This window comes from Salvelinus sp. IW2-2015, linkage group LG22 (genome assembly GCF_002910315.2).
Source record: "Salvelinus sp. IW2-2015 linkage group LG22, ASM291031v2, whole genome shotgun sequence".
Classification (NCBI taxonomy): domain Eukaryota; kingdom Metazoa; phylum Chordata; class Actinopteri; order Salmoniformes; family Salmonidae; genus Salvelinus; species Salvelinus sp. IW2-2015.
Window position 1 is genome coordinate 1,886,633 of NC_036862.1, and position 25,127 is coordinate 1,911,759.

Genomic DNA, 25,127 nt, shown 5'->3' on the forward strand with positions numbered 1-25,127 from the left:
TTGGCTGTGGTTAGGGCCGTTGTCCTTCACCCCAGTCTGAGGTCCTGGGCAGGTTATCAAGGATCTCTGTCCTTTGCTCCGTTCATCTTTCCCTCAATCCTGACTTGTCTCTCAGTCCCTAACATTGAAAAACATCCCCACGGCATGATGCTGCCACCACCATGCTTCATCGTAGGGATGGTGCCAGGTTTCCTCCAGACATGACACTTGGCATTCAGACCAGAGTTAAATTTTGGTTTCATCAGACCAGATAATCTTGTTTCTCATGGTCTGAGTCTCTTCAGGTGCCTTTTGGCAAACTCCAAGCGGGCTGTCATGTGCTTTTTACTGAGTAGTGGCTTCCGTCTGGCCACTCTACCATAAAGGCCTGATTGGTGGAGTGCTGCAGAGATGGTTGTCCTTCTGGAAGGTTCTCCCATCTCCACAGAGGAACTCTGGAGCTCTGTCAGTGACCATCAGGTTCTTGGTCACCTCCCTGATCAAGGCCCTTCTCACCCGATTGCTCAGTTTGGCCGGCGGCCAGCTCTAGGAAGAGTCTTGGTGGTATCAAACTTCTTCCATTTAAGAATGATGGAGGCTACTGTGTTCTTGGGGACCTTCAATGCTGCAGACATTTTTTGGTGTCCTTCCCCAGATCTGTGCCTCGACACAATCCAGTCTCGGACAATTCCTTCGACYTCATGGCTTGGTTTTTGCTCGGACATGCACTGTCAACTGTGGGACCTTATATAGACAGGTATGTGCCTTTCCAAATCATATCCAATCAATTGAATTTACCACAGGTGAAGTCCAATGAAGTTGTAGAAACATCTCAAGGATGATCAATGGAAACAGGATGCACCTGAGCATAATTTCGAGTCTCGCAGCAAAGGGCCTGAATACTTATGTAAATGAGGTATTTCTGTTTTAAAAAATATATACATTTGCAAAAATGTGTCATTATGGGGTATTGTGTGTATATTGATTAAAATGTTTTATTTAATCAATTTTAGAATTAGGCTGTAACGTAACATGGGGAAATAGTCAAGGGGTCTGAATATTTTCTGAATGCACTATATACCAAACATTAGGAACACCTTCCTAATATTGAGTTGCAACCCCTTTTCCCCTCAGAACAGCCTCAATTCGTCGGGGCATGGACTCTACAAGGTGTCGAAAGCGTTCCACAGGGATTCTGGCCCACAGTTGTCAAATTGGCTGGATGTCCTTTGGGTGGTGGCCTATTCTTGATACACACGGGAAACTGTTGAGCGTGAATAACCCAGCTGTGTTGTAGTTCTTGACACAAACCGGTGAGTCTGGCACCTACTACCATACCCAGTTCAAAAGGACTTACATTTTTGTCTTCAACCTCTGAATGGCAAACACAATCCATATCTCAATCGTCTCACGACTTAAAAATCCTTATTTAACCGGTCTCCTCCACAACTACACTAATTGAAGTGGATTTAACAAGTGACATCAATAAGGGATCATAGTTTTCACCTGGCCAGTCTATGTCATGAAAAGAGCAAATGGTCTTAATGTTTTGTATACTCAGTGTATAGTGCACTACTTTTGACAAACACACCCTAATCCCTTTATTTAGTGCACTACTTTTGACAGAGACCTGGCAGCATGGTGCCAGGACAACAACCTCTCCCTCAACCTCAGCAAAACAAAGGAGCTGGTCGTGGACTACAGGAAACGGAGCGGCAAGCAAGCCCCCATCCACATCGAGAGCTTCAAGTTCCTCGGTGTCCACATCACTAAGGAATTAACATGGCCCCCACACACAGTTGTGAAGAGGTCACTACAGTACCACCCAAGCCATAGACTGTCCTCTCTGCTACCGCACAGCAAGCAGTTCCTGTGCACCAAGTCTGAACCAACAGGTCCCTGAACAGCTTCTACCACCACTGCTAAATAGCTAATCAAAAAGGTTACCCGGACTACCTGCATTGACCCTTCTTTGCACTAACTCTCATGCACTGACTCTACACACACACACACACACCACACAGTACACCCACCCACACATAACATGCGCACACATGCATACTGATGCCACACACATACGCTGCTGCTACTGTCTATTATCTATCTTGTTGCCTAGTCCTTGTACCCCTACTGATATGTGTACTGAACAAAAATATAAACACAACATGCAACAATTTCAAATACTTTTCTGAGTTACATTTCATATAAGGAAATCAGTCTACTGAAATAAATKTATTAGGCCCTAATGTTTGTATTTCACATGACTGGGCAGGGGCGCACCCATGGGTAGGCCTGAGAGGGCAWTGGCACACCCACTGGGGAGCCAGGCACAGCAAATCAGAATTCATTTTCCCCACAAAAGGGCTTTATTACACAAATACTCCTTTATTTCAGATCATGAAACATGGGAACAGCACTTTACATGTTGCGTTTATATTTTTGTATAGCTACTTCAATTACCTCGTACCCCAGGGTATAGCCATGTTATTTTCACTCGTTATTGTTCTTAGTTTAACTCGTTATTCACTATGTATTTAATTCCTCATGTCACCATTTTTCTTTTTTTCTCCATCAACTCTGAATTGTTAGAAAAGGCCCCATCAGTAAGCATTTCACTGTTAGTCTACACCTGTTGTTTGCGAACCATGTGACAAATAACATTTGATTTGGGACACAGTCACCATGCAGAAGGACCAATTCCACGGAGGAATTCAAAGGAAACACATATTTCACATAGAATATTTGATTAATTAAAACAGACTGGAAAAATGTATGAGGAAATTGCAATTAGTTAATTGTATTCTTATCTACTTAATAGTCCTTTCTCCGTCTCAAAACACTAATAAAACAATGATGGGCAGCAAAATGAACCAAATACTTGATTTAATCTTGGATTTGTCACTTGTTTTTTTCTTCGTCTGCAGAGGCACCTTTGCACATGCACAATAAAATGCAAACAGGAGTAAACAAACGAATGAACAAAAATGACTTAAAAAATTAACTTAACAAACCAAATCTACAAAATGACCGATACAGTACTGCTAAAAGTTCATTCCAAACATTCACTTTGACAGTTAGCGCTGGTGCGATATCTTAAAGCTGGGAGATATAAGCTATACAACTGCCTCCCCAGCACAGGGGGGAAAAAAGGCAAGAGAGACTACATACATTTATTTGAATCAGTTTGGATCGTTCCTGTGGTCGGCGACACACATAACAATGTTTGACAAACCAAGGTGGATGTGTGTGTGGCAAAGCTTAGCAACTGAACATCAAGGACGGATACACACAGCCTAGGCAGATCGATGTACATCTCCTCTCCATCTGTTCTCTTCCTCTGACCTTCGAGAAAAAACACGATGTCTGTCTCATGTTCTCCTGCCCGTCTTCCGTTGCACCTGGGCACAACAACAGCATGGATATCCTGGTTAGAAAGCCCACTAGACATACAGTACCAGTCAAAAGTTCGGACGAACCTAYTCATTCAAGGGTTTTTCTTTATAATAGTGAAGACATCAACACTAGGAAATAACACATATGGAATCATGTAGTAACCAAAAAAGTGTTAAACAAATCAAAATATTTTTTATATTTTAGATTCTTCAAAGTAACCACCCTTTACCTCGATGACAGCTGTGTACACTCTGACATTCTCTCAACCAGCTTCATGAGGAATGCTTTTCCAACAGTCTTGAAGGAGTTCCCACATATGCTGAGCACTTGTTGGCTGCTTTTCCTTCACTCTGGAGGCCAGGTCATCTGATGTAGCACTCCATCACTCTCCTTAGTCAAATAGCCCTTACACAGCCTGGAGGTGTGTTGGGTCATTGTCCTGTTGAAAAACAAATTATAGTCCCACTTAGCGCAAACCAGAAGGGGTGGCATATCACTGGAGAATGCTGTGGTAGCCATGCCAAAATCACAGACAGCGTCACTAGCAAAGCACCCCCCAGACCATCACACCTCCTCCTCCATGCTTCACGGTGGGAACCACACATGCGGAGATCATCCGTTCACCTACTCTGCATCTCACAAAGACACGGTGGTTAGGACTTGGACTCAATTTGGACCAAAATGACAGATGTCCACCGGTCTAACGTCCATTGCTCGTGTTTCTTGGCGCAAGCAAGTCTCTTCTTCTTGGTGTCCTTTAGTAGTGGTTTCTTTGCAGCAAATCGACCATGAAGGCCTGATTCACGCAGTCTCCTCTAAACAATTGATGTTGAGATGTGTCTGTTACTTGAACTCTGTGAAGCATTTCTTTGGACTGCAATCTGATGAACTTTTCCTCTGCAGCAAAGGAAACTCTGAGTATTCCTTTCCTGTGGCAGTCCTCATGAGAGCCAATTTCATCATAGCGCCTGATTTTTTTTTACGACTGCACTTGAAGAAACTTTCAAGGTTCTTGAAATTTTCCAGATTGACTGACCTTCATGTCTTAAAAGTAATGATGGACTGTCATTTCTCTTTGCTTATTTGAGCTGTTATTGTCATAATATGGACTTGGTCTGGACTTTGTCTTCTGTATACCACCCCTACCTTGTCAGAACACAACAAAAGTGATTGGCTCAAACGCATTAAGGAAAGAAATTCCACAAATAAACTTTTAACAAGGCACACCTGTTAATTGAAATGCATTCCAGGTGACTACCTCATGAAGCTGGTTGAGAGAAAGCCAAGAGTGTGCAAAGCTGTCATCAAGGCAGGCTTCTTCGAAGAATCTGAAATCTAAAATAGATTTGGATTAAAAATATAAAAAAATAGGTTACTACATGATGTGTTATTTCATAGTTTTGATGTCTTCACTATTATTCTACATTTGAGAAAATAGTCAAAATAAAGAAAAACCAAACTTTTGACTGGTACTGTATCTAAAGACTTTACCAGCACAGCTGAGAGATGGCACATTGAGGTGGGTGAGAATTGAGAGAGGTGGGTCAAGGGGTGGAGGAGTATGTGAAGGAGGGTGAAGAGGTGGGGAGGGGGCTGAGAGGAGAGGGGTGGGTGAGGGAATGTAGGGTCAGGTGGAGGTGAGGCGGGGACTGGAGGTCGAGGGGGAGGTAGGTGAGGGGTGGGCAGAGGTGAGTGAGTGGACTACTTACTTTGGGTGTGGTCTTGCTGTCCTCCTCTTCCTGGCTCTGAGACATCTCCATCTCCTCCACCTCGGACTCGTTCTCTTTACTCAAACGCCCTGTGCGCCTGAAACACACAGCAGGTCATTGTACAACAGCAAAACAACAGCCTGCTCCAAAACAACAGCCTGCTCCAAAAACCTTGACATTGAAGTCAAAACAAAACAAAACAAAACAAAAACCTGCAAACAGCAACTCAAGGCACTGAATGAATTCAAAATATAAAGGATAATGAATGAAGTTGAAGAAAATGCCACAGTTACAGATTTTTCTTGGCTGAATGTTGCTGTGCTTTGGGAGGTCTCCCCTGTCTTTTCTGTGGCGTGGATTCTGCAGAGTCGTCTGTGGCCTCTGAGGCCTCCCGTCTGTAAAAGAACACATACATCAACAAAATGTCACAAAAGATTCCCCATCCACACCTTCTCTTTCAAGAGATTAGGAGCATGTTAGGAGTTGGCTATCGATTTATCAACCTATCAATGTGTCCATTTAGACCAGGGGCCTGAAACCCGCGGCTCCAGAGCAACATACTGCTCCGCGGCAATCTACAATTAGCCATTAAAAAAAGTCATCAGTAGACTATAATACTAGTTAGATCAGAATCCAGAGGGATCTCACCTCTGCTGCGGCCTCCGTGGTGCCCTGCCTCCTCTCTGCACCGTGGGCTTCACTTCCATGTTCTCACTACTGCCATCTTCCTCCTCTCCCTGCTCCTCTTCCTCCTCAGCTTGACAAGCAGCCTTCTTCCGGCCCCTCATGCCCTTGGTAAGTGTGTCATTATTGGGCGCAGCAGCCTCAATATTGATAATAATAATACATTTTATTCCAACTAACTTCCAAGAACACATTATAGAGTAAAAGTATTAAATACAAGAACAGATCACAAACAACCGCAACAAGACCAACAGTCTTCTTGTAAACATTGGTTGCGTTCCAATGTTTATAGCAGTGGCGCTATAAAGATGGTCTGTATAAACACTTCTCTGAGTATTGTGAGATCTGATAAATTATGTGAGCTGCGTTGAAGATAAGTTGGATAGCAACCATTAAGCGGTAATTTCAGGATTTTACAACTTGATGTAGATGTTTCCTCACCCTGAAATTAGTGTATGGGCCATTAAATWAAATTGTAAAATCCTGAACTTCCCCATTAAAATAAGGCAACCAAAAAACAAAATGGTACCTTGGGGGGCCGTCTCCTGCGACCTCTTTTGGGAGGATTGTTCTGCTCGTCTTTCGTCTCCAGGGTGGTGTCTGCGGCATTGGTCTCGGCCCACGGCTCCTCCCCCACGCCGGTGTTAGCCACCGGCTCCTTCCTCCAACCTCGTTTGGGCTTGGCCTCCTGGCCTGCCTTGTCGTCCTGGCTGGCAGCGGCTGCCCCTCGTTTGCGTCCCCGGCCGGGCTTGCTGTCGTCGTCCTGAGCAGCCAGACTCTTCATGACCGTGATATCCTCGTTCTCACTGTGGTCCACCTCGGCACTGTCGATCCTGGGACAATAAGAGATAGTGTTTTATTAAGCGTGTCTGCCTTGACACAGGGACTGGACAAAAAAAGACAATTAACTGTAGGAGTGGTCTGGGGTGGTCTAAGCCAATGGTTTCCAAACTGCCAGTGGTTTCTTACAGAGTAACCGTAGGAAAAAGGTAACTTTCCTGCTCTCTTTTGTGGAAGCAGCAGTGAGCGGATTTGACCCTTTTTTCTGCAGCTCTCCTGGAACATAGCTACATTATACTGTACCTGCAGTGTAAATGTAGCTAAACAACACCCGCTACAGACTATAATAAATGCACCTGTCCCCTCAAGGCAAAGTGGAAAAATTGACTAGTAGCGACATCCATCTGATTTCACCTACGTATACAGCCCTATCATCAAAATCATCTTTAATTTACGCATCACTCCATTCCTTGGCAGGACATTCCCCATTCATCGATTCAGTTCAGATGTGATTCACTCCCTCTCTCCCAGATGATGTAAATGACAAGGATTTTTTTTWAAGTATACAGCCTGGTGACAAACATGGCAGCTTGTTTTTCTTAGACTGGTGCAGAAAACCACATCTCAATTACAAACGCGTGCCACCGAATACGGAGGATCTGACAAACAATTTGGATAAATGGCTGATCCATACAATTAGACAGTGTGGTGTGTTGGACAACGATGTTGTCTTCCGAAAAATCGMGAAAAATAAAAACCCAGCACTCTGAGTTAGTCTTTCAGATACTTACAGTGGCAAGAAAAAGTATGTGAACCCTTTGGAATTATCTGGATTATTTTTTTTTTTTAAATGGTCATAAAAATAGATCTGATCTTCCTCTAAGTCACAAAAATAGACAAACACAATGTGCTTAAACTAACAACACACAAACTATTGTATTTTTCTTGTCTATATTGAATACAACATTTAAACATTCACAGTGTAGGTTGGAAAAAGTATGTGAACCCCTAGGCTAATGACTTCTCCAAAACTAATTGGAGTCAGGACTCAGCTAACCTGGAGTACAAATCATTGAGACGAGATTGGAGATGTTGGATAGGGCTGGCCTGCCCTATAAAAAACTCACAAAATTTGAGTTATCTATTCACAAGAAGCATTGCCTGATGTGAACCATGCCTCGAACAAAAGAGCTCTCAGAAGACCCAAGATTAAAGAATTGTTGACTTGCATAAAGCTGGAAAGGGTTACAAAAGTATCTCTAAAAGCCTTGATGTTCATCAGTCCACGGTAAGACAAATTGTCTGTAAATGGAGAAAGTTCAGCACTGTTGCTACTCTCCCTTGGGAGTGGCCGTCCTGCAAAGATGACTGCAAGAGCACAGCGCAGAATGCTCAATGAGGTTAAGAAGAATCCTAGAGTGTCAGCTAAAGACTTGCAGAAATCTCTGGAAYATGCTAACATCTCTGCTGACGAGTCTACAATACGTAAAACACTAAACAAGAATGGTGTTCWTGGGTGGACACCACGGAAGAAGCAATTGCTGTCCAAAAAACCATTGCTGCATGTCTGAAGTTCGCAAAATAGCATCTGGATGTTCCACAGCGCTACAGGCRAAATATTCTGTGGACAGTTGAGTTGTTTGGAAGGAACACACAACACTATGTGTGGAGAACAAAATGCACAGCACACCAACATCAAAACCTCATCCCAACTGTAAAGTATGGTGAAGGGAGCATCATGGTTTTGGAGCTGCTTTGCTGCCTCAGGGCCTGGACAGCTTGCTATCATCGACGGAAAAATGAATTCAAGTTTATCAAGACTTTTTGCAGGAGAATGTAAGGCTATCTGTCCACCACTTGAAGCTCAACAGAAGTTGGGGTATRCAACAGGACAATGACCCAAAACACAGAAGTAAATCAACAACAGAATGGCTTCAACAGAAGAAAATACGCCTTCGAGTGGCCAAGTAAGAGTCCTGACCTCAACCCAATTAAGTGTCTGTGGCATGACCTCAAGAGAGCAGTTCACACCAGACATCCCAAGAATATTGCTGAACTGAAACAGTTTTGTAAAGAGGAATGGTCCAAAATTCCTCCTGACCTTTGTGCAAGTCTGAGCCGCAACTACAGAAAACGWATGGTTGAGGTTATTGCTGCCAAAGAAGGGTCAACCAGTTATTAAATCCAAGGGTTCACATACTTTTTCCACCCTGCACTGTGAATGTTTACACGGTGTGTTCAATAAAGACATGAGAACGTATAATTGTTTGKGTGTTATYAGTTTAAGCAGACTGTGTTTGTCTGTTGTTGTGACTTAGATGAAGATCAGATCAAATTGTATGACCAATTTAAGCAGAAGTCCAGGTAATTCCAAAGGGTTCACATACTTTTTCTTGCCACTGAACAAAAATATAAACGCAACATACAACAATTTCAATGAGTTATGGTCCATTTAATCTATGGATTTCACATGACTGGGCAGGTGGCGCAGCCATGGGTGGGCTTGGGAGGGCATAGACCCATCCACTGGGGAGCCAGGCCCAGCCAATCAGAATACTTTTTCCCCCTACAAAWGGGCTTTAATACAGACAGAAATACTGCTCAGTTTCATCAGCTGTCCGGGTGGCTGGTCTCAGACGATCCCGCAGGTGAAGAAGCCAGATGTGGAGGTCCTGGCGTGGTTACACATGGTCTCCGGTTGTGAGGCCGGTTGAATATACTGCCAAATTCTCTAAAATGACTTGAGGTGGCTTGTGGTAGAGAAATTAACATTAAATTATCTAGCAACAGCTCTGGTGGACATTCCTGCAGTCAGCATGCCAATTCAACGCACCCTCAAAACTGGAAGCGTCTGTGGCATTGTGTTGTGTGACAAAACTGCACATTTTAGAGTGGCGATTTGTCTGCAGCACAAGGTGCACCTGTGTAATGATCATGCTGTTTAATCAGCTTCTTGAAATGCCACACCTGTCAGGTGGATGGATTATCTTGGCAAAGTAGAAATRCTCACTAACAGGGATGTAAACAAATGGGTGCACAAAATGAGAGAAATAAGCTTTTTGCGCGTATGGAAAATTTCTGGGATCTTTTATTTTAGCTCATGAAACATGGGACCAACAATTTACATGATGCGTTTATATTTTTGATCAGTATATTTCCTTTGAACACTGATGATGACTTTGCCTCTAAATCCATAGATTAAGGCCTAATGAATTTATTTCAATTAACTGATTTCCTTATATTTACATTTACATTTAAGTCATTTAGCAGACGCTCTTATCCAGAGCGACTTACATATGAAATGTAACTCAGTAAAATCTTAAAAATTGTTGCGTTTTAATGTTAGTATCTCATTATTATTATTGTATGCCTATTTATTAATCTAAACCAGTTCTTTAAATATGCTAAATGTTTTATTTCATTCTGTTGAGACATTTTTGTTGGCTAAATTAAGTTTGATCTGTGTTTTTAAATCATGTGCTCCGCATTTAGTTGTAAAATAAATATCATTAGCCTATTGCTGTCATTTGTTGGGTACGGTAGGCACTAGCCTTTCTGCAAATATAGCTTACTCAAAACTTTTATGTAAGTTTAAACCAGTGTGCAAGTGTTTTGTTTCATTCTGTTGAGCTATTTTCTTTGGCCAAATTATATTCCATCTATAATTTTGTGTTTGCCTGCTCATATTTTCTCTATAAACAGTGGCTTGACTTGCTTTTAATATTACTCTAATAAATAAATATTTGTGAAGGTGTGGTGTGGCTATTAACCTATTACACTGCAGGCCTATGACACCGGCATTCCAACTATCCGAAAGTTGAACTTGAAGTGGGGACTGTGCTATTTCAAAATTCTGAACCTATATACATTTTACAGACCCCATGTTTTACATTAGTTACCTTGTTATTAGTTCCACCCTTCAGCTCCATTCAACCCCTCCCAYCTATCTCTTAACACCATCCATTTTGGATTTCTATTTGCAATATATTTTTCAACTGTGCTGTGATGTTTCACAAAAGTATTGAACCTGAAAGTATTCAGGCCCCTCGACTTTTCCACATTTTATTTACGACAGCCTTTTTCTGAAATTGATTAAAATGCTTTTCCCCCCTCATCAATCTATACACAATATCCCATAACGACAAAGCGAAAACATTTTTTTTTACATTTTTGTAAATGTGTGTGTTTTTTTTTTTTTTACAGAAATACCTTATTTACATAAGTATTCAGACCCTTTGATATGAGACTCAAAATTGAGCTCCGGTGCGTTCTGTTTCCATTGATCATCCTTGAGATGTTTTTACAACTTGATTCAACAACTTGGAGTCCSCCTGTGGAAAGGCACACACCTGTCTATATAAAAGGTCCCACAGTTGRCAGTGCATGTCAAAGCAAAAACYAAGCCATGAAGTTGAAGGAATTGTCCGTAGAGCTCCTAGACAKGATTGGGTCGAGGCACAGATCTGGGGAAGGGTACCAAAACATTTCTGCAGGTTTAAAAGGTCCTCAAAGCGCACACTGGCCTACATCATTCTTAAATGGAAGAAATGGTCACTCTGACAGAGCGCCAGAGTTCCTCTATGGAGATGGGAGAACCTTCCAGAAGGACAACCATCTCTGCAGTACTCCACCAATCAGGCATTTATGGTAGAGTGGTCTGATGAAACCAAGATTGAACTCTTTCGCCTGAATGCCAAACGTCACGTCTGAAGGAAACCTGGCACCATCCTTACGGTGAAGCATGGTGGTGGCAACACCATGCTGTGGGGATGTTTTTCAGCGGCATGGACTGGGAGACCAGTCAGGATGAACGGAGATGAACGGAGCAAAGTACAGAGAGATCCTTGATGAAAACCTGCTCCAGGGCTCTCAGGACCTCAACGACCCTAAGCACACAGCCAAGACAAYGCARGAATGGCTTCGAGATAAGTCTCTGAATGTCCTTGAGTGGCCCAGCCAGAGCCCGGACTTGAACCCGATCGAACATCTCTGGAGAGACCTGAAAATAGCTTTGCAGCGACACTCCCCATCCAACCTGACAGAGCTTGAGAGGATCTGCAGCGAAGAATGYGAGAAACTCCCCAAATACAGGTGTGCCAAGCTTGTAGCTTCATACCCAAGAAGACTTGAGGCTGTAATCGCTGCCAAACGTGCTTCAACAAAGTAAAGGGTCTGAATACTTATGTAAAATTTCCAGGTTTGTTTTGTAAATACATTCGCAAAAATATTTAAAAAAAAATCTGTATGGGGTATTGTGTGTAGATTGATGAGATTTTTTTTTTTAMMCCATTTAAGAATTTTTTGAAATGTGGAAAAAGGGGTCTGCAATGTATTTTCCTTCCTGGCTGTCAAATGTATAGGSCATTAGGGGTAAACATTTAGGTTGTTTCAGGTGGGTCTTCTTTTGCATATTAACATCAATAATAACACAAACACTAATAACAACACTCTTCACTGAGCTGGTTGGTCTCCCTCTCAGTCAGCTCTTCCTTTTGCCAACTYTTTCATTGCAGAGGATACTGAATCTATGGCATCATAGGCAAACTCTAGACAGAGAACTCATCAATCTCCTCATATTTACTGCACAATTACCCTGTATTCCCAGTTATTTTGACCTGATTATTTGACAAATGAGGTACCATGTAGATTGTGTATTCCCCATAGTTTCTCCACTCACCTTGAGCCTGCGGACAAACTCCTCCTTGGAGATCTTGTCCGAGATCTCCTTCACCCCGGGCGGATAGGTGATCTTGCCATCTGTGGCCCGACCCTTTGAGTGAGCCATGCTCTCCATTGGCTGCTAGCTGGAATATAACCACACAAAACATATATGGACACATCACTGGATGAGTGTTTTGAAATATTCAACCTCAAACTGGCGACGTGGGCATCTAATACATKATTAAATTACTAATATCTTGTACTTCCTGCAGGGCATGAACCTTTTTGGTGAACCAGCCACAGTCTCTGGTGTATCCCAAAATATATACCTATGTTTTTTTACCCTGCTTCCTGTCAAAAAGAAATAGGCTACACAAGTTAAATAGTTCTATAGCCTGATTAAGAGTTTCCAAACATGTTGAGTATGACAACACCTGGCTTTATTAGCGAGTTACTTTGCCAACAGTATGCCTGAGTGTTGAAAATAAAAAAGAGATAAGAAATACCCAAGCAGAGAGTAGTAGGTTGCTGTCTAAAGCACTGTATTAATGACAGCAGCAACTGTCTGCTGCTGGTGACCATCATGTGATAAGAACTGAACCACTTCTGTATAGAAACACTATAGCAACACACCAAAGCTGGCTCCCAGGGGGGGAGAAAGGTCATTTGTCTACCAATACACAAGGCCAGCCAGGAATTGTTTGAACATGAATGCAATTATATCAAGCCTGTTAAAGGTCTTTCAGATTTGTGGTACATCAGTCGACTCAGAGATCACAATAAATGTTATCTTTGGCAATATCCATACTGTAGAAAATTAGACATGGACCCTAMCCCCAATTTGCTACACTKGTGTCAATGTAGCCTAGTGGTTARAGCATTGGGCCTGTAACCAAAGGATTTCTGGTTCTAATACCTGAGCTGACAAGGTGTAAAAGCTGTCGACGTGCCCTTGAGCAAGGCACKCCACTCTAATTTGCTCCAGGGGCAGCACACAGCTATGGCTGACCCTGTAAAACAACACATTTCACTGCACCCATCTGCTGTATGTGACAGGTTCACCCGCCAGTTACTTCACAACAAATCTCAGAATGTCCTTCAGTGGCCCGGCCTCTGCAAAGCCACTCCGGACTTGAACCTGATCGAACATCTCTGGAGAGACCTGAAAATAGCTGTGCAGCGACGCTCTCCATCCAACCTGACAGAGCTTAAGAGGATCAGCAGAGACGAAGGGGAGAAACTCCCCAAAAACAGGTGAGCCAAAAATAAAAATATGCACTGAGCTTGTCTGATGCTTTAAGCGCAATGTTTGATGAAACAATTAAGACACACAAATGACTARAGGGAGTTTGACCGCAATTTATTTRAWTGTGTYGGGCCAGGTTCAGACTTTCTGCACTGTGTTAAAAAAATGACAGCAAGTGACTGTGTGACTAGCACATATTGTCTCTTTCTCCTCCCTGCTGCAGCAACCACCACAGAACATTMGTGTTTCTCCTGCTGTCCGTGTTGCTGAAGCTGCAACATAATTACAGCCATTTCTGACTGAAAAGTTGTTACCGAAATCTCTAATTTGTTTAGGAAAAACATTCCCTAAACAACTGCTCTCTTTACGTGACACATGTACGCAGTTATGAGTCATAAATCGATTTGTCAGAAGGCACCGATTCTTCAAGGGGATCGATTTCAAGCTTTTCAAATAGGAAATCTGTATTTTGGACACCGATTTGGCCGTTTTTTTTTTACACCTTTATTTAATAGGCAAGTCAGTTAAGAACACATTTCTATTTTCAAGACGGCTAGAACGGTGGGTTAACTGCCTTGTTCAGGGGAGAACGACAAATTTTTTCTTGTTGCTAGGGGATGTTTTTGCAACCTTTCCAGTTACTAGTCCAACGTTCAACCACCTGCCTTACATTGCACTCCACGAAGAGCCTGCGTGGCAGGCTGACTACCTGTTATGCGAGGGGCAGCAAGAAGCCAAGGTAAGTTGCTAGCTAGCATTAAACTTTATAACAAACAATCAATCTTCACATAATCAGTAGTTAACTACACTAGTGGTTGATAATTACTAGTTTATCTAGCGTGTCCTGCGTTGCATATAATCGATGCGGGTGCCTGTTTAATTTCTCATTGAATCACTCCCTACTTCGCCAAACGGGTGATGATTTAGCACTGTCGTTGCACCTAACCATAAACATCAATGCCTTTTTTAAATCCATACACAAGTATATATTTTAAACCTGCATATTTAGTTAATATTGCCTGCTGACATGAATTTCTTATAATTAGGGAAATTGTGTCACTTCTCTTGCGTTTCCGTGCAAGCAGTCAGGGTATATGCAGCAGTTTGGGCCGCCTGGCTCGTTGCGAACTGTGTGAAGTCCATTTATTCCTAACAAAGAATGAATTGCCAGAATTGTACATAATTATGACGTACAACCTTCAATGTTATAATGTAACAGCAATATTTAAACTTAGGGATGCCACCCGTTAGATAAAATACGGAACGGTTCCGTATTTCACTGAAAGATAACTCTTTGTTTTCGAAGGATAGTTTCCGGATTCGACCATATTAATGACCAAAGGCTCGTATTTCTGTGTGTTATTATGTTATAATTAAGTCTATGATTTGATATTTGATAGAGCAGTCTGACTGAGCGATGGTAGGCAGCAGCAGGCTCGTAAGCATTCATGAAAATAATYCCCTACTAAAGGACACCAATAAGAAGAGAATTGCTTGGGCCAAGAAACACGAGCAATGGACATTAAACCAGTGGAAATCTGTCCTTTGGTCTGATGAGTCCAAATTTTAGATTTTTGGTTCCAACCGCCGTGTCTTTGTGAGACGCAGAGTAGATGAACGGATGATCTCCGCATGTGTGGTTCCCACCTTGAAGCATGGAGGAGGAGCTGTGATGGTGCTTTGCGGGTGACACAGTCTGTGATTTATTTATAATTCAAGGCACATTTAACCAGCATGGCTACCACAGCATTCTGCAGTGATAGGCAATTCCATCTGGTTTGTGCTAAGTGGGACTATCATTTGTTTTTCAACAGGACAATGACMCAGCACACCTCCAGGCTGTGTAAGAGCTATTTGACCAAGAAGGAGAGTGATGGAGTGCTGCATCAGATGACCTGGCCTCCACAATCACCCGACCTCAACCCAATTGGTTTGGGATGAGTTGGACCGCAGATTGAAGGAAAAAAGCATTCCAGGTGAAGCTGGTTGAGAGAATGCCAAGTGTGCAAATCTGTCATCAAGGCAAATGGTGGCTACTTTGAAGAATCTGTTTAACACTTTTTGGGTTACAACATGATCCATGTGTTCTTTCATAGTTTTGATGTCTTCACTATTATTGTACGATGTAGAAAATAGCAAAAATAAAGAAAAACCCTTGAATGAGTAGATGTGTCCAAACTTTTGACTGGTACTGTTTATATTTTTTGTTACTGCTCGACTAAAGAAATCTCGGTCTACCAACAGCCTATCGACCAAACAATCGACCAGTCGTAACCGACACCAACTGAGGAACACACAGATATAGACCGGGCAATCAACAAAGTGAAGGAGTCCAGGTGAGTCCAAAGAGCGCTGCTGCACGTAATGATGGTGACAGGTGTGCGTACTGAAAGGCAGCCTGGCGCCCTCGAGYRCCAGWGAGGGAGAGCGGGAGCAGGCGTGTCAAAAAACAGACKAATTTGTGGAATTGTTTATCTGACATGTTGGGCTGTGGTTGAGTGAGTCTTGGTGCTCACGGAATCAGTAGGCTATTAAACAAACACTCAAACAGGCAACAAAAGCAGGCTMTGTCTTATTTCTGTCGATATACAGTACCAGTCAAAAGTTTGGATTTTCCTACTCATTCAAGGATTTCTTTMTGTTGACTATTTTCTACATTGTAGAAAAACAATGAAGACATCAAAAMCATGAAATAACACACACATATGGAATCAAGTAGTAACCAAAAAAGTGTTAAACAAATCAAAATATATTTTATATTTGAGATTCTTCAAATAGCCACACTTTGCCTTTATGATAGCTTTGCACACTCTTGGCATTCTCTGAACCAGCTACATGAGGTAGTCACCTGGAATGCATTTCAATTAACAGGTGTGCCTTGTTAACAGTTCATTTGTGGAATTTCATTCCTTAACGCGTTTGAGCCAATCAGATGTGTTTTATAGTGTCCAAACGTTTGACTGGTAGTGTATGCATTTTAATTCCATTATTTTACTTTTAGATATGTGTGAATTTTTAGATACTACTGCACTGTTGGAGCTAGGAACACAGCATTTCGCTACATTTGCAATAACACTGCTAAATATGTGTATGAGACCAATAGTTTGATTCGATTTTTTACTTGTCATTTTTGTCATTAAAAATTGTTAAATGGGTGTTGTGTTCTTCAAGTCTATGCTGCATTGTTGGGGGGTCTTAACCTTTTCATATGTAATATACAGTTAAGTCGGATGTTTACATACACCTAAGCCAAATACGTTTAAACTCAGTTTTCACAATCCTGACATTTAATCATAGCAAAAATCTCAACTGAAATATATAACAAGTTAATAGATAACACACAATTATTATAAATTAAACAGCAAGTATCACTTACTCATCACATTCCAGTGGTCAAAAGTTTACATACACTCAATTAGTATTTGGTAAAATTGCCTTTAATTGTTTAACTTGGGTCAACACCTTTCGCTAGTCTCCACAAGCTTCCCACAATAAGTGGGTGAATTTTGGTCTCATTCCTCCTGACAGAGCTGGTGTAACTGAGTCAGGTTTTAGCCCTCCTTGCTCGCACACGCTTTTTCAGTTCTGCCCAAATTCTATAGGATTGAGGTCAGGGCTTTGCAATGGCCATTCCAAACCTCCTTGTTGTCCTTAAGCTATTTGCCACAACTTTGGAAGTATGCTTGGGGTCATTGTCCATTGGAAGACCCTTAAAAACTTCCTGACTGATGTCTTGAGATGTTGCTTCAATATATCCAGATAATTTTCCTCCCTCATGATGCCATCTATTTTGTGAGTGCACACCAGTCCCTCCAGCAGCAAAGCAACACACACATAGATCTGCCACCCCGTGCTTCACGTTGGGATGGTGTTCTTGGGCTTGCAAGCCTCCCCTTTTTCCTCCAAACATAAGATGGTCATTATGGCCAACAGTTCTATTTTTGTTTCATCAACCAGAGACATTTCTCCAAAAGTAGGATCTTTGTCCCCATGTGCAGTTGCGAACCGTAGTCTGTCTTTTTTATGGCGGTTTTGTAACAGTGGCTTCTTCCTTGCTGAGCGGCCTTTCAGGTTATGTCGATATAGGACTCGTTTACTGTGGATATAGATACTTTTGTACCTGTTCCTCCAGCAACTTCACAAGGTCCTTTGCTGTTTCTGGGATTGATTTGCACTTTTCGCACCAAAGTACGTTCATCTCTAGGGACAGAACCGCGTCTCCTTCCTGAGCGGTATGATGGCTGCGTGGTCCCATGGTGTTTATGCTTGCGTACTATAGTTTGTACAGATGAACGTGGTACGTTCAGGCGTGGAAAAATCTCCAAGGATACCGATACCGCTTTGGGGGTCTTGGCTATTCTTTTGATTTCCCATGATGTCAAGCAGAGCACGATGGAGGAAGTGAGCCTTGAAATACATCCACAGTAACTCACCCAATTGACTCAAATGATGTCAATTAGCCTATCAGAAGCTTCTAAAGCCCATGACATAATTTTCTGGAATTTTCAAAGCTGTTTTAAAGGCACAGTCAACTCAGGTGATATAAACTTCTGACCCCCTGGAATTGTGACACTGAAATATCTATCTGTAAACAATGTTTGGAGAAATACTTTGTGTAATGCACAAAGTAGATGTCCTACCGACTTGCCAAAACTATGTTGTTAACAAGAATTTGTGGAGTGTTTTTAAAGTTTTAATTTTAGTTTAATGACTCCAACCAACCTAAGCAATATGAAACTTCTGACTCAACTGTAGTCTATCAATGCTGAACTGCAAGTATAATTACATTCCACCTAGCGAAAATTATTGGGTGTTAGTTTGCTTTTACTTAAGTATACCTCCAATTTGCAGGGGTCACTATAAAAGCATTTTCGATTATTGCCAGTCAGCACCATTGTAGCGACGACCCAAACTAAATTATCGCTGACATTTACGTCCGTGGGCGTGGCGCTGTGTTTGGCCAAGCAAGGAGTGTTGGTGGGAAAGACTAAGGACACACCTGACGCTTAAACCGAATAGCAAAACTAAAAACGACCCTTACCTTAACCAAACCTAAACCTAGTTTTATCAATTCGCAATTAAATATGTTTTGGTCGTCAGGCGTGTCCTTATAAACTTTTCCAGTGTGGTATCCAGGCAAACCACCCAACACTGGATTGGTGCAGCTATGGACAAATTGGCGCCATTTTGTGAGAGCCGAGAGGAGGATCACAGCCGAGATCGAAAGACGATTGGCTACAATTCATCAAATAAGGTAGTGTTTCATAAAACCCGATAAACACGTTGAGTGTATTGCCAACAAGGCATGACGTCGATTTTGTACTGCAACGAAGACGACAGATTAATTAAAATAGCTAGCTATGATTCAGGACGTATTTGTAATGCATTTGATTGTAGTGGCTAGCCATAGCTTGCGTGTGCCCACACTGTCCAGTTTAGATAGCCAGCGTGTGTGGACTGCAGTTATTATTGAATTGCTTCAGATTTGCCATCTATTCTAGTTCCTCGCCGCATACAACGCAGTCATCTGAACCGTAGCTAGCTAGATGTGTCTATAAGGCTGTAACTAGCAGCTAACTACCTGAATAAAAATAGTCTGGTCAATGGCATGGCGTTTGCTAACCATAACTCCGACTAGACGTTCGTTACGTCTCTCTCTAGTTGGACGGTGCTATGCTGAATGTGAACACCGCGAAGCCAGCACGAGATGCGGAATCTATGGCTTGGAAAATGTACTAGACCCAGGGATGGGCACCGTGCAAATAGAGAAGTTCGCGGCCCTCGCAAAATCCGAGATAGGCCACCCTTTTCCTTTTTTTCTTCCCATGGCTAGATAAATTGTCGGTGTCATAGCTAATCCCCTGCTATTTTACACTTTTGCCATGAGGCTGAGAGAAAATGTTCTGTTTTAGGCTAAGGATCTGAAAGACCGGATAATCAACTTTTCCCCCCACATATTTATGGCATTCACTCACTCTGCTCTGAATGTAGTTAAATACCAGTAAATTCAATAGGTGCTACTAAATTAATGTCTAAACCTAGTTTCTTTAGCGTGTGTCATGAATCACATACAATTAATCATTAGATTGAATAAACAGTTTGGGAACAATCTCCAGCTGCGTACCTCCTCTAGCACCAGGGTCAGCGCACTCTCAAATGTTTTTTTTGCCATCATTGTAACCTGCCACACACCTATACGATACATTTAAACATAAGAGTGTGCGTTTTTGTCACAACCCGGCTCGTGGGAAGTGACAAAGAGCTTTTATTGGACCAGGGCACAAATAATAATAATAATTTTGCTCTTTATTTAGGCCATCTTACATATAACACTTATTTGTTCATCAAAAATTGTTAATAACTCACCAGTTAATGAGAAGTAGTGGCTTGAAAGGATGCACATAACTCTGCAATGTTGGTGTGTTGGACAGGTCCGCTTAAATAATTTTCCACACACAGTCGTGCCTGTTATTTAGTTAGTGAGGACCGAGTCCACTCTCACATAGGTATGTGTCAAAAGGGCATCAGTGCTTAACAGAACGATTTGCAAGCCAGAGACTCAATCCAGAAATCTGGCAGTGGTTTCTGATTAAATTACATTTTCACAGAACGTTGTTGCAATTTCGATGAGGCCTCTGTTTGTCATATTGGTAAGTGGACTGGAGGCAGGGCATGAAAGGGATAACGATAACTATGTCTCCCTGTCATGGCTTTTGCACCATCAGACATATACCCAACACATCCTGACCACCAAAACCATTATGTCAAAAAGCTGTCCAGTACTTTAGCAATATCCTTTCCGGTTGTCCTTGTTAGCAGAAGAGGATGTCTTCCTTAATTGACCCCCAATAAACGTAACGGACCATTACCAGGAGCTGTGCCATCAGCCCGTGCGATGTCATCCACCCTGTAACGCATAGAATTCAGTGATACCCCAGCTCGGAAAAATCTGAAAATGGACTGTTTGAAACTGTGATCACATTTTTATTTGGCGTACCCCCCGACGGCATGCGCATACCCCTGGTTTGGGAATAGCCGCTCTGCAGGATTAAAACCTAATATGCTTGTACTTAACAGTGTTGATTAAATAAGAAGCAGTGGTGTAAAATATAAGTAAAATACTTTAATGTTCTACTTAAGTCGTTTTTTTGGTGCTAACATTTACTTAACTATTTTTATTTTTGAAAACTTTACTATACCTAAATAAAATATGTACATTTTATACCAAAGTACATTTTGAATGCGTAGCAAGACAGGAAATGGTCCAATTCACACGCTTATCAGAGAACATCTCTCTATGGCCTCTGATCTGGTGTAATTTATGTCTGATGTTGAGTGTGCCGCTGGCTATTGTGTGATCTGGTTTGCTTAATGTAAGGAATTTGAAATGAATTACTTTTGATACTTAAGTGTATTTAAAACCAAATACTTTTAGACTTTACTCAAGTAGTATTTTGCTGGGTGAACTTAAATTTTTACTTAAGTCATTTTTTACTAAGTTATATTTACTTTTACACAAGTATGACAATTGGGCTTTTTCCATCACTGTAAAACGTTAGTTTGTTGTGACCGTTGCTAGTTTAGACCGAGCAGCTCTTGGATGTATCCTTCCATATTTGGCGTTGGGAGGTGGTAACAGGGGCATTCCGCGCTTTGGACAATCAAAATCATCTAATACCCATGCATTTTCATCTCTACATCCTATGATGATTTTTGCGACTGCACTTGAAGAAACTTTCAAAGTTCTTGAAATATTCCCCATTCATGTCTTAAATGAATGATGGACTGTTGTTCATTTGCATATCTGAGCTGTTCTGTTTCAGTTTTGTGCTGTTAGTTTGTCAGGACGACTTTGGGGGCATTTCATGTGCTGTTCTATGTTGGTTAGGTTGCCTGCGTATGGCTCCATTGGAGCAGAAAGTTGGCGTTCCTCTCTAATTGAATGTCATATTTAGTAGCTGTTTACAGGTTTGTTTGTGGTGTGTCTAACTGTTCAGTGTTTGTCCGCACCATACGGACTGTTACTGTGTGTCATTCGTCATTTATGTGTAGGCTGTTTCCTTTCGTAGTTGCGTCTCGTGTTTCATTAAGTTCGTCGTTCAAGGTCTGTCTACTTTCGTTTTGTTGCTTTGTATCATTTGAAGTATACGTCGTTTTCGGTTTCCGATGTTCTCAAAAAAATCAATAACATGTCTCAATCACCAGCCTGCACTTGTCAATCCCTGCCCTCCTCTTCGGATGAAGAGAGGAGGACCGCCGTTACACGAAACCTCCCACCGATCCAGAACCAAGCGCGTGAATTCGAGAATGGCCTGCTACACAAGGAATCATGTGACTTTGGGAGGAAATATTAGAGGGAAAAGGGACCCTTGGCGCAAATGAGACTATGCCTGCTCTCCTGAGAGATGAGGCAGCCACAGCTCAGGAGCGTGTTTAAGGAGGCAGCAGGAGACGGTGGATATGGAAGCCGGAGTAATCAGAGCTCGAAACCGGATTATAGAAGGGGAACGCGTACTGCACGGAAGCCCGGAAAGCCGCTGGGAGTAACTCCAAAAAATTTTCTTGGGGGGCGTAAGGGGTAGGCTGGCCTTTTGGGTCAAGTAGTAGACGATCGCGACCCACTTTCCCAGGCTACCCTGGATAGCGGAGTACGGGCAGACACCGTGATTAACCAGTAGAGCGCAGCGGTGTCGCCTGTACGTGTGGCTAGCCCGTGCGGGTTATCCACCTCCCCGACTGTAGGGCTAGATTGGGCATTGAGCCAGGTGTCATGAGGCCGGCTCAACGCGTTCTGGTCTCCAAGTGCGTCTCTCCGCCGGCAAGACATGGCACCTCCTACGCATGGTTTCCGCCGGTTTCGCCTACATACCGGTGCGGGTTATCCCACCTCCCCGCACTGGTCGGTGCAACCGGAGCATTCAACCCAGGTAATGGTTTGGCGCCAAGGCTCAATGCTTCAGGAGAGCCATACGCCCTCACGTCCGGGTATTTCCGGCGCACCTCCCCGCCTCCAGCCTAGTACCTACAGTGCCTACACTACGCGACTAGGCTACCAGTGCATTTCCAGAGCCTCTGTTCCTCCTCCACGCACCTCCTCCGTAGTGCGTGTATACCAGTTCGGTGCCAGTTCCGCCGCACACGCACAACCACCGTGTGCGGTCTCCTAAGTCATGTACACACTGTCACTTTCTCCCCGTACTAGGTCCTGAAGGTCGTGCCCTCAGCCCGGTGCACCAGTGCCGTACCTACGCACCAGGTATAAGAACGCTTGAAGTTCAGTGTGCCCTTGTCCCTGCTCCCCGCACTAGTATGAAAGGTGGCGCTGTCCCTAGCCCGGGTGCCTCCAGTTCCGGCACACACCAGGTCTACAGTGCGCCCTATCCGGCCAGGCAGCCATCCGTTCCCAGCGCTATCTGAAGCCATCCTCTCTCCCCAGCCGCCATCTTGAGCAGTCCGTCTCCCCCAGCGCCATCTCGAGCCATCCGCTCCCCAGCGCCATCTGCTAGCCATCCGTTCTCCCAGGCGCCGCTGAGCCGCCCTCTGCAATGAGCCTGCAAAGCCGCCGCGTCTGCCATGAGCTACAGAGCCGTTCCGCTCAGACCAGGAGCCGCTAGAGCCGCCCCCAGTACAGGAGCGCGCTAGAGCCGTCCGTCAGACAGGGTCTGCCAGAGCCGCCCAACCAGACAGGATCGTGCAAGCCCGCCAACCAGACAGGATCCTGCCAAAGAGCGCCAAGCCAGACGGATCTGCCAGAGCCGCAGCCAGGACAGGATCTGCCAGGCCACAGCCAGACAGGACTGCCAGAGCCGCCAGCGAGCCAGGCAGCCGAGCCGCAGGCGAATGAGGCAAGCCGCCAGGGCCATGAGCCGCCAAACGTCGAGGCATGACAGCCAGAAGCCGTCGAGAGCCAGACAGCCAGAGCCGTCAGAAGAGCCCATTGACGCCAGAGCGTCAAGCAACCATGAGCAGTCCCAGGCCGTCAGCCATGCCGTTCCCAGCGCGTCCACCCAGAGGCCGTCATGACTGCCATGAGCGTCCAGAGCCGTCAGCCATGTCCATGACGTTGCAGAGCCGTCAGCCTGCCATTGAGCGTCCGAGACCGTCAGCCTGCATGAGCGTCCAGAGCCGTCAGTCAGCCAGAGCCACGTGCATACCCTCAGCCAGAAGCGGCTGTACTAATCAGAACTTGCCCCCTCAGTCCAGAGCGTCGCTCTGTCCGAGCGCCCTTCAGTCCGGAGTTGCCCCTCTATCCGAGCTACCAACTTTATCCAGAGCCTACTCTCTCCCTAGCTTGATCCCTCTGTCCTGAGCTATCCCTATGTTCCTGAGCTACCTGTCCCCAGAGCTGTCCTTGATTCTGGTGTTGCCCCTAAATTTATGGGTGTATCTTGAGGATGTGTCATTGTGGGAGGCCTAAGGAAGCGGGGATGATTATGGTGGGTGGGAACCACGCCCGGAGCCTAAAGCCACCACGTGTCAGATGCCACCGCAACCCGTCCCCTGACTTTTTGGTTGATGCGTCGGAGTACGGCACTTTGAGAGGGGGGTTTATGTCACGTACCTGAACCTGTGTTTCTGTTTAGTTTTGTGTTAGTTGTCAGGACGGAGTTTGGGGCGGCATGTCTATGTTGTCTGTTCTATGTTGGTATTAAGGTTGCCTTGGTAGGCTCTCAATTGGAGGCAGTTGGTTTGGCGTTCCTCTTAATTGAGAGTCATATTTAGGTAGGCTGCTCAACAGGTGGTTTGTTTGTGGGTGGTTGTGCTCCTTGTTTCTGTCCCCAGTGTTTGTCGCCCCATACCTGACTGTTTCCACGGTTGTGTTGTCATTCGTCATTTTATGCTGAGGCTTTCCCGTTCGTGTGCGTTCTCCGTGTTTCAGTAGTTCGTCGTCAGGTCTGATCTACTTTCGTTTGTTATTTGTACATTTGATAGCATAGTTCGTTTCGTGTTTTTCCCGCTGTTTTAATAAAAATTCATCCATGTCATTTCAACGCGCTGCACCTTTGGTTCAATCCCTGTCCCCTCTTCGGCATGAAAGGAGGGACCGCCGTTACACTATTGTCATACTTTTGAGCTGTCTTGCCAATATTTTGACTTGGTCCTTACAAGTCGGGGCTTTCTTCTGTTACCAACCCTACTTGTCACAACACATTTACATTGACATTAAGTCATTGCAGACGCTCTATCCAGAGCGACTACAAATTGCGTCATTCACCTTATATATTCCATGGAACAACCACATTTACAATAGTGCATCTAACTCTTTTAAGGGGGGGTGGGTTAGAAGGATACTTTATCCTCATCCTTAGGTATCTCTTAGAGGGTTGGGGTTCAGGTGATCTCCGAAGGTGTGTGATTGACTCCGCTGACCTGGCTTCGTGAAGGGAGTTTGTTCCACCATTGGGGGCCAAGAGCAGCGAACAGGTTTATGACTGGGCTGAGCGGGGAACTGTACTTCCGTCAAGGTTAGGAGCGAACAGGCCAGAGGTGGATGAACGCAGTGCCCTTGTTGGGTGTAGGGCTGATCAGAGCCTTGAAGTACGGAGCGTTGCGTTCACCTACAGCCTCGTTAGGCAAGCACCATGGTCTTAGTAGCGGATGCGAGCTTCAACTGGAAGCCAGGGAGAGAGCGGTAGGACGGTGAGGTAGAACGTGAAGAACTTGGGAAGAACACA

General features: G+C 43.8%; 1 protein-coding gene across 4 annotated transcripts in view; it reads right to left on the reverse strand.

The window, feature by feature from the left end:
- Positions 1 to 2,845: 2,845 nt before the first annotated feature.
- Positions 2,846 to 25,127, reverse strand: part of LOC111949572 (sister chromatid cohesion protein PDS5 homolog B-A) — a 25,091-nt gene continuing 2,809 nt past the window's right edge. The window contains exons 2-9 of one of the 4 annotated variants that reach the window (XM_070433933.1): positions 12,223 to 12,349; positions 6,295 to 6,598; positions 5,730 to 5,872; positions 5,375 to 5,476; positions 5,082 to 5,178; positions 4,631 to 4,707; positions 3,602 to 3,811; positions 2,846 to 3,377 (exon numbers count right to left, since the gene is read on the reverse strand). In XM_070433933.1, the coding sequence (XP_070290034.1) occupies positions 3,718 to 3,811; positions 4,631 to 4,707; positions 5,082 to 5,178; positions 5,375 to 5,476; positions 5,730 to 5,872; positions 6,295 to 6,549 (768 nt within the window). In that variant the 5' untranslated portion in view covers positions 6,550 to 6,598; positions 12,223 to 12,349 and the 3' untranslated portion in view covers positions 2,846 to 3,377; positions 3,602 to 3,717. Of the gene's footprint in view, positions 3,378 to 3,601; positions 3,812 to 4,599; positions 4,708 to 5,081; positions 5,179 to 5,374; positions 5,477 to 5,729; positions 5,906 to 6,294; positions 6,599 to 12,222; positions 12,350 to 25,127 lie in introns of those variants that run through there. The other 3 variants (XM_070433932.1, XM_070433934.1, XM_023966855.2) reach the window with 3 other exon arrangements.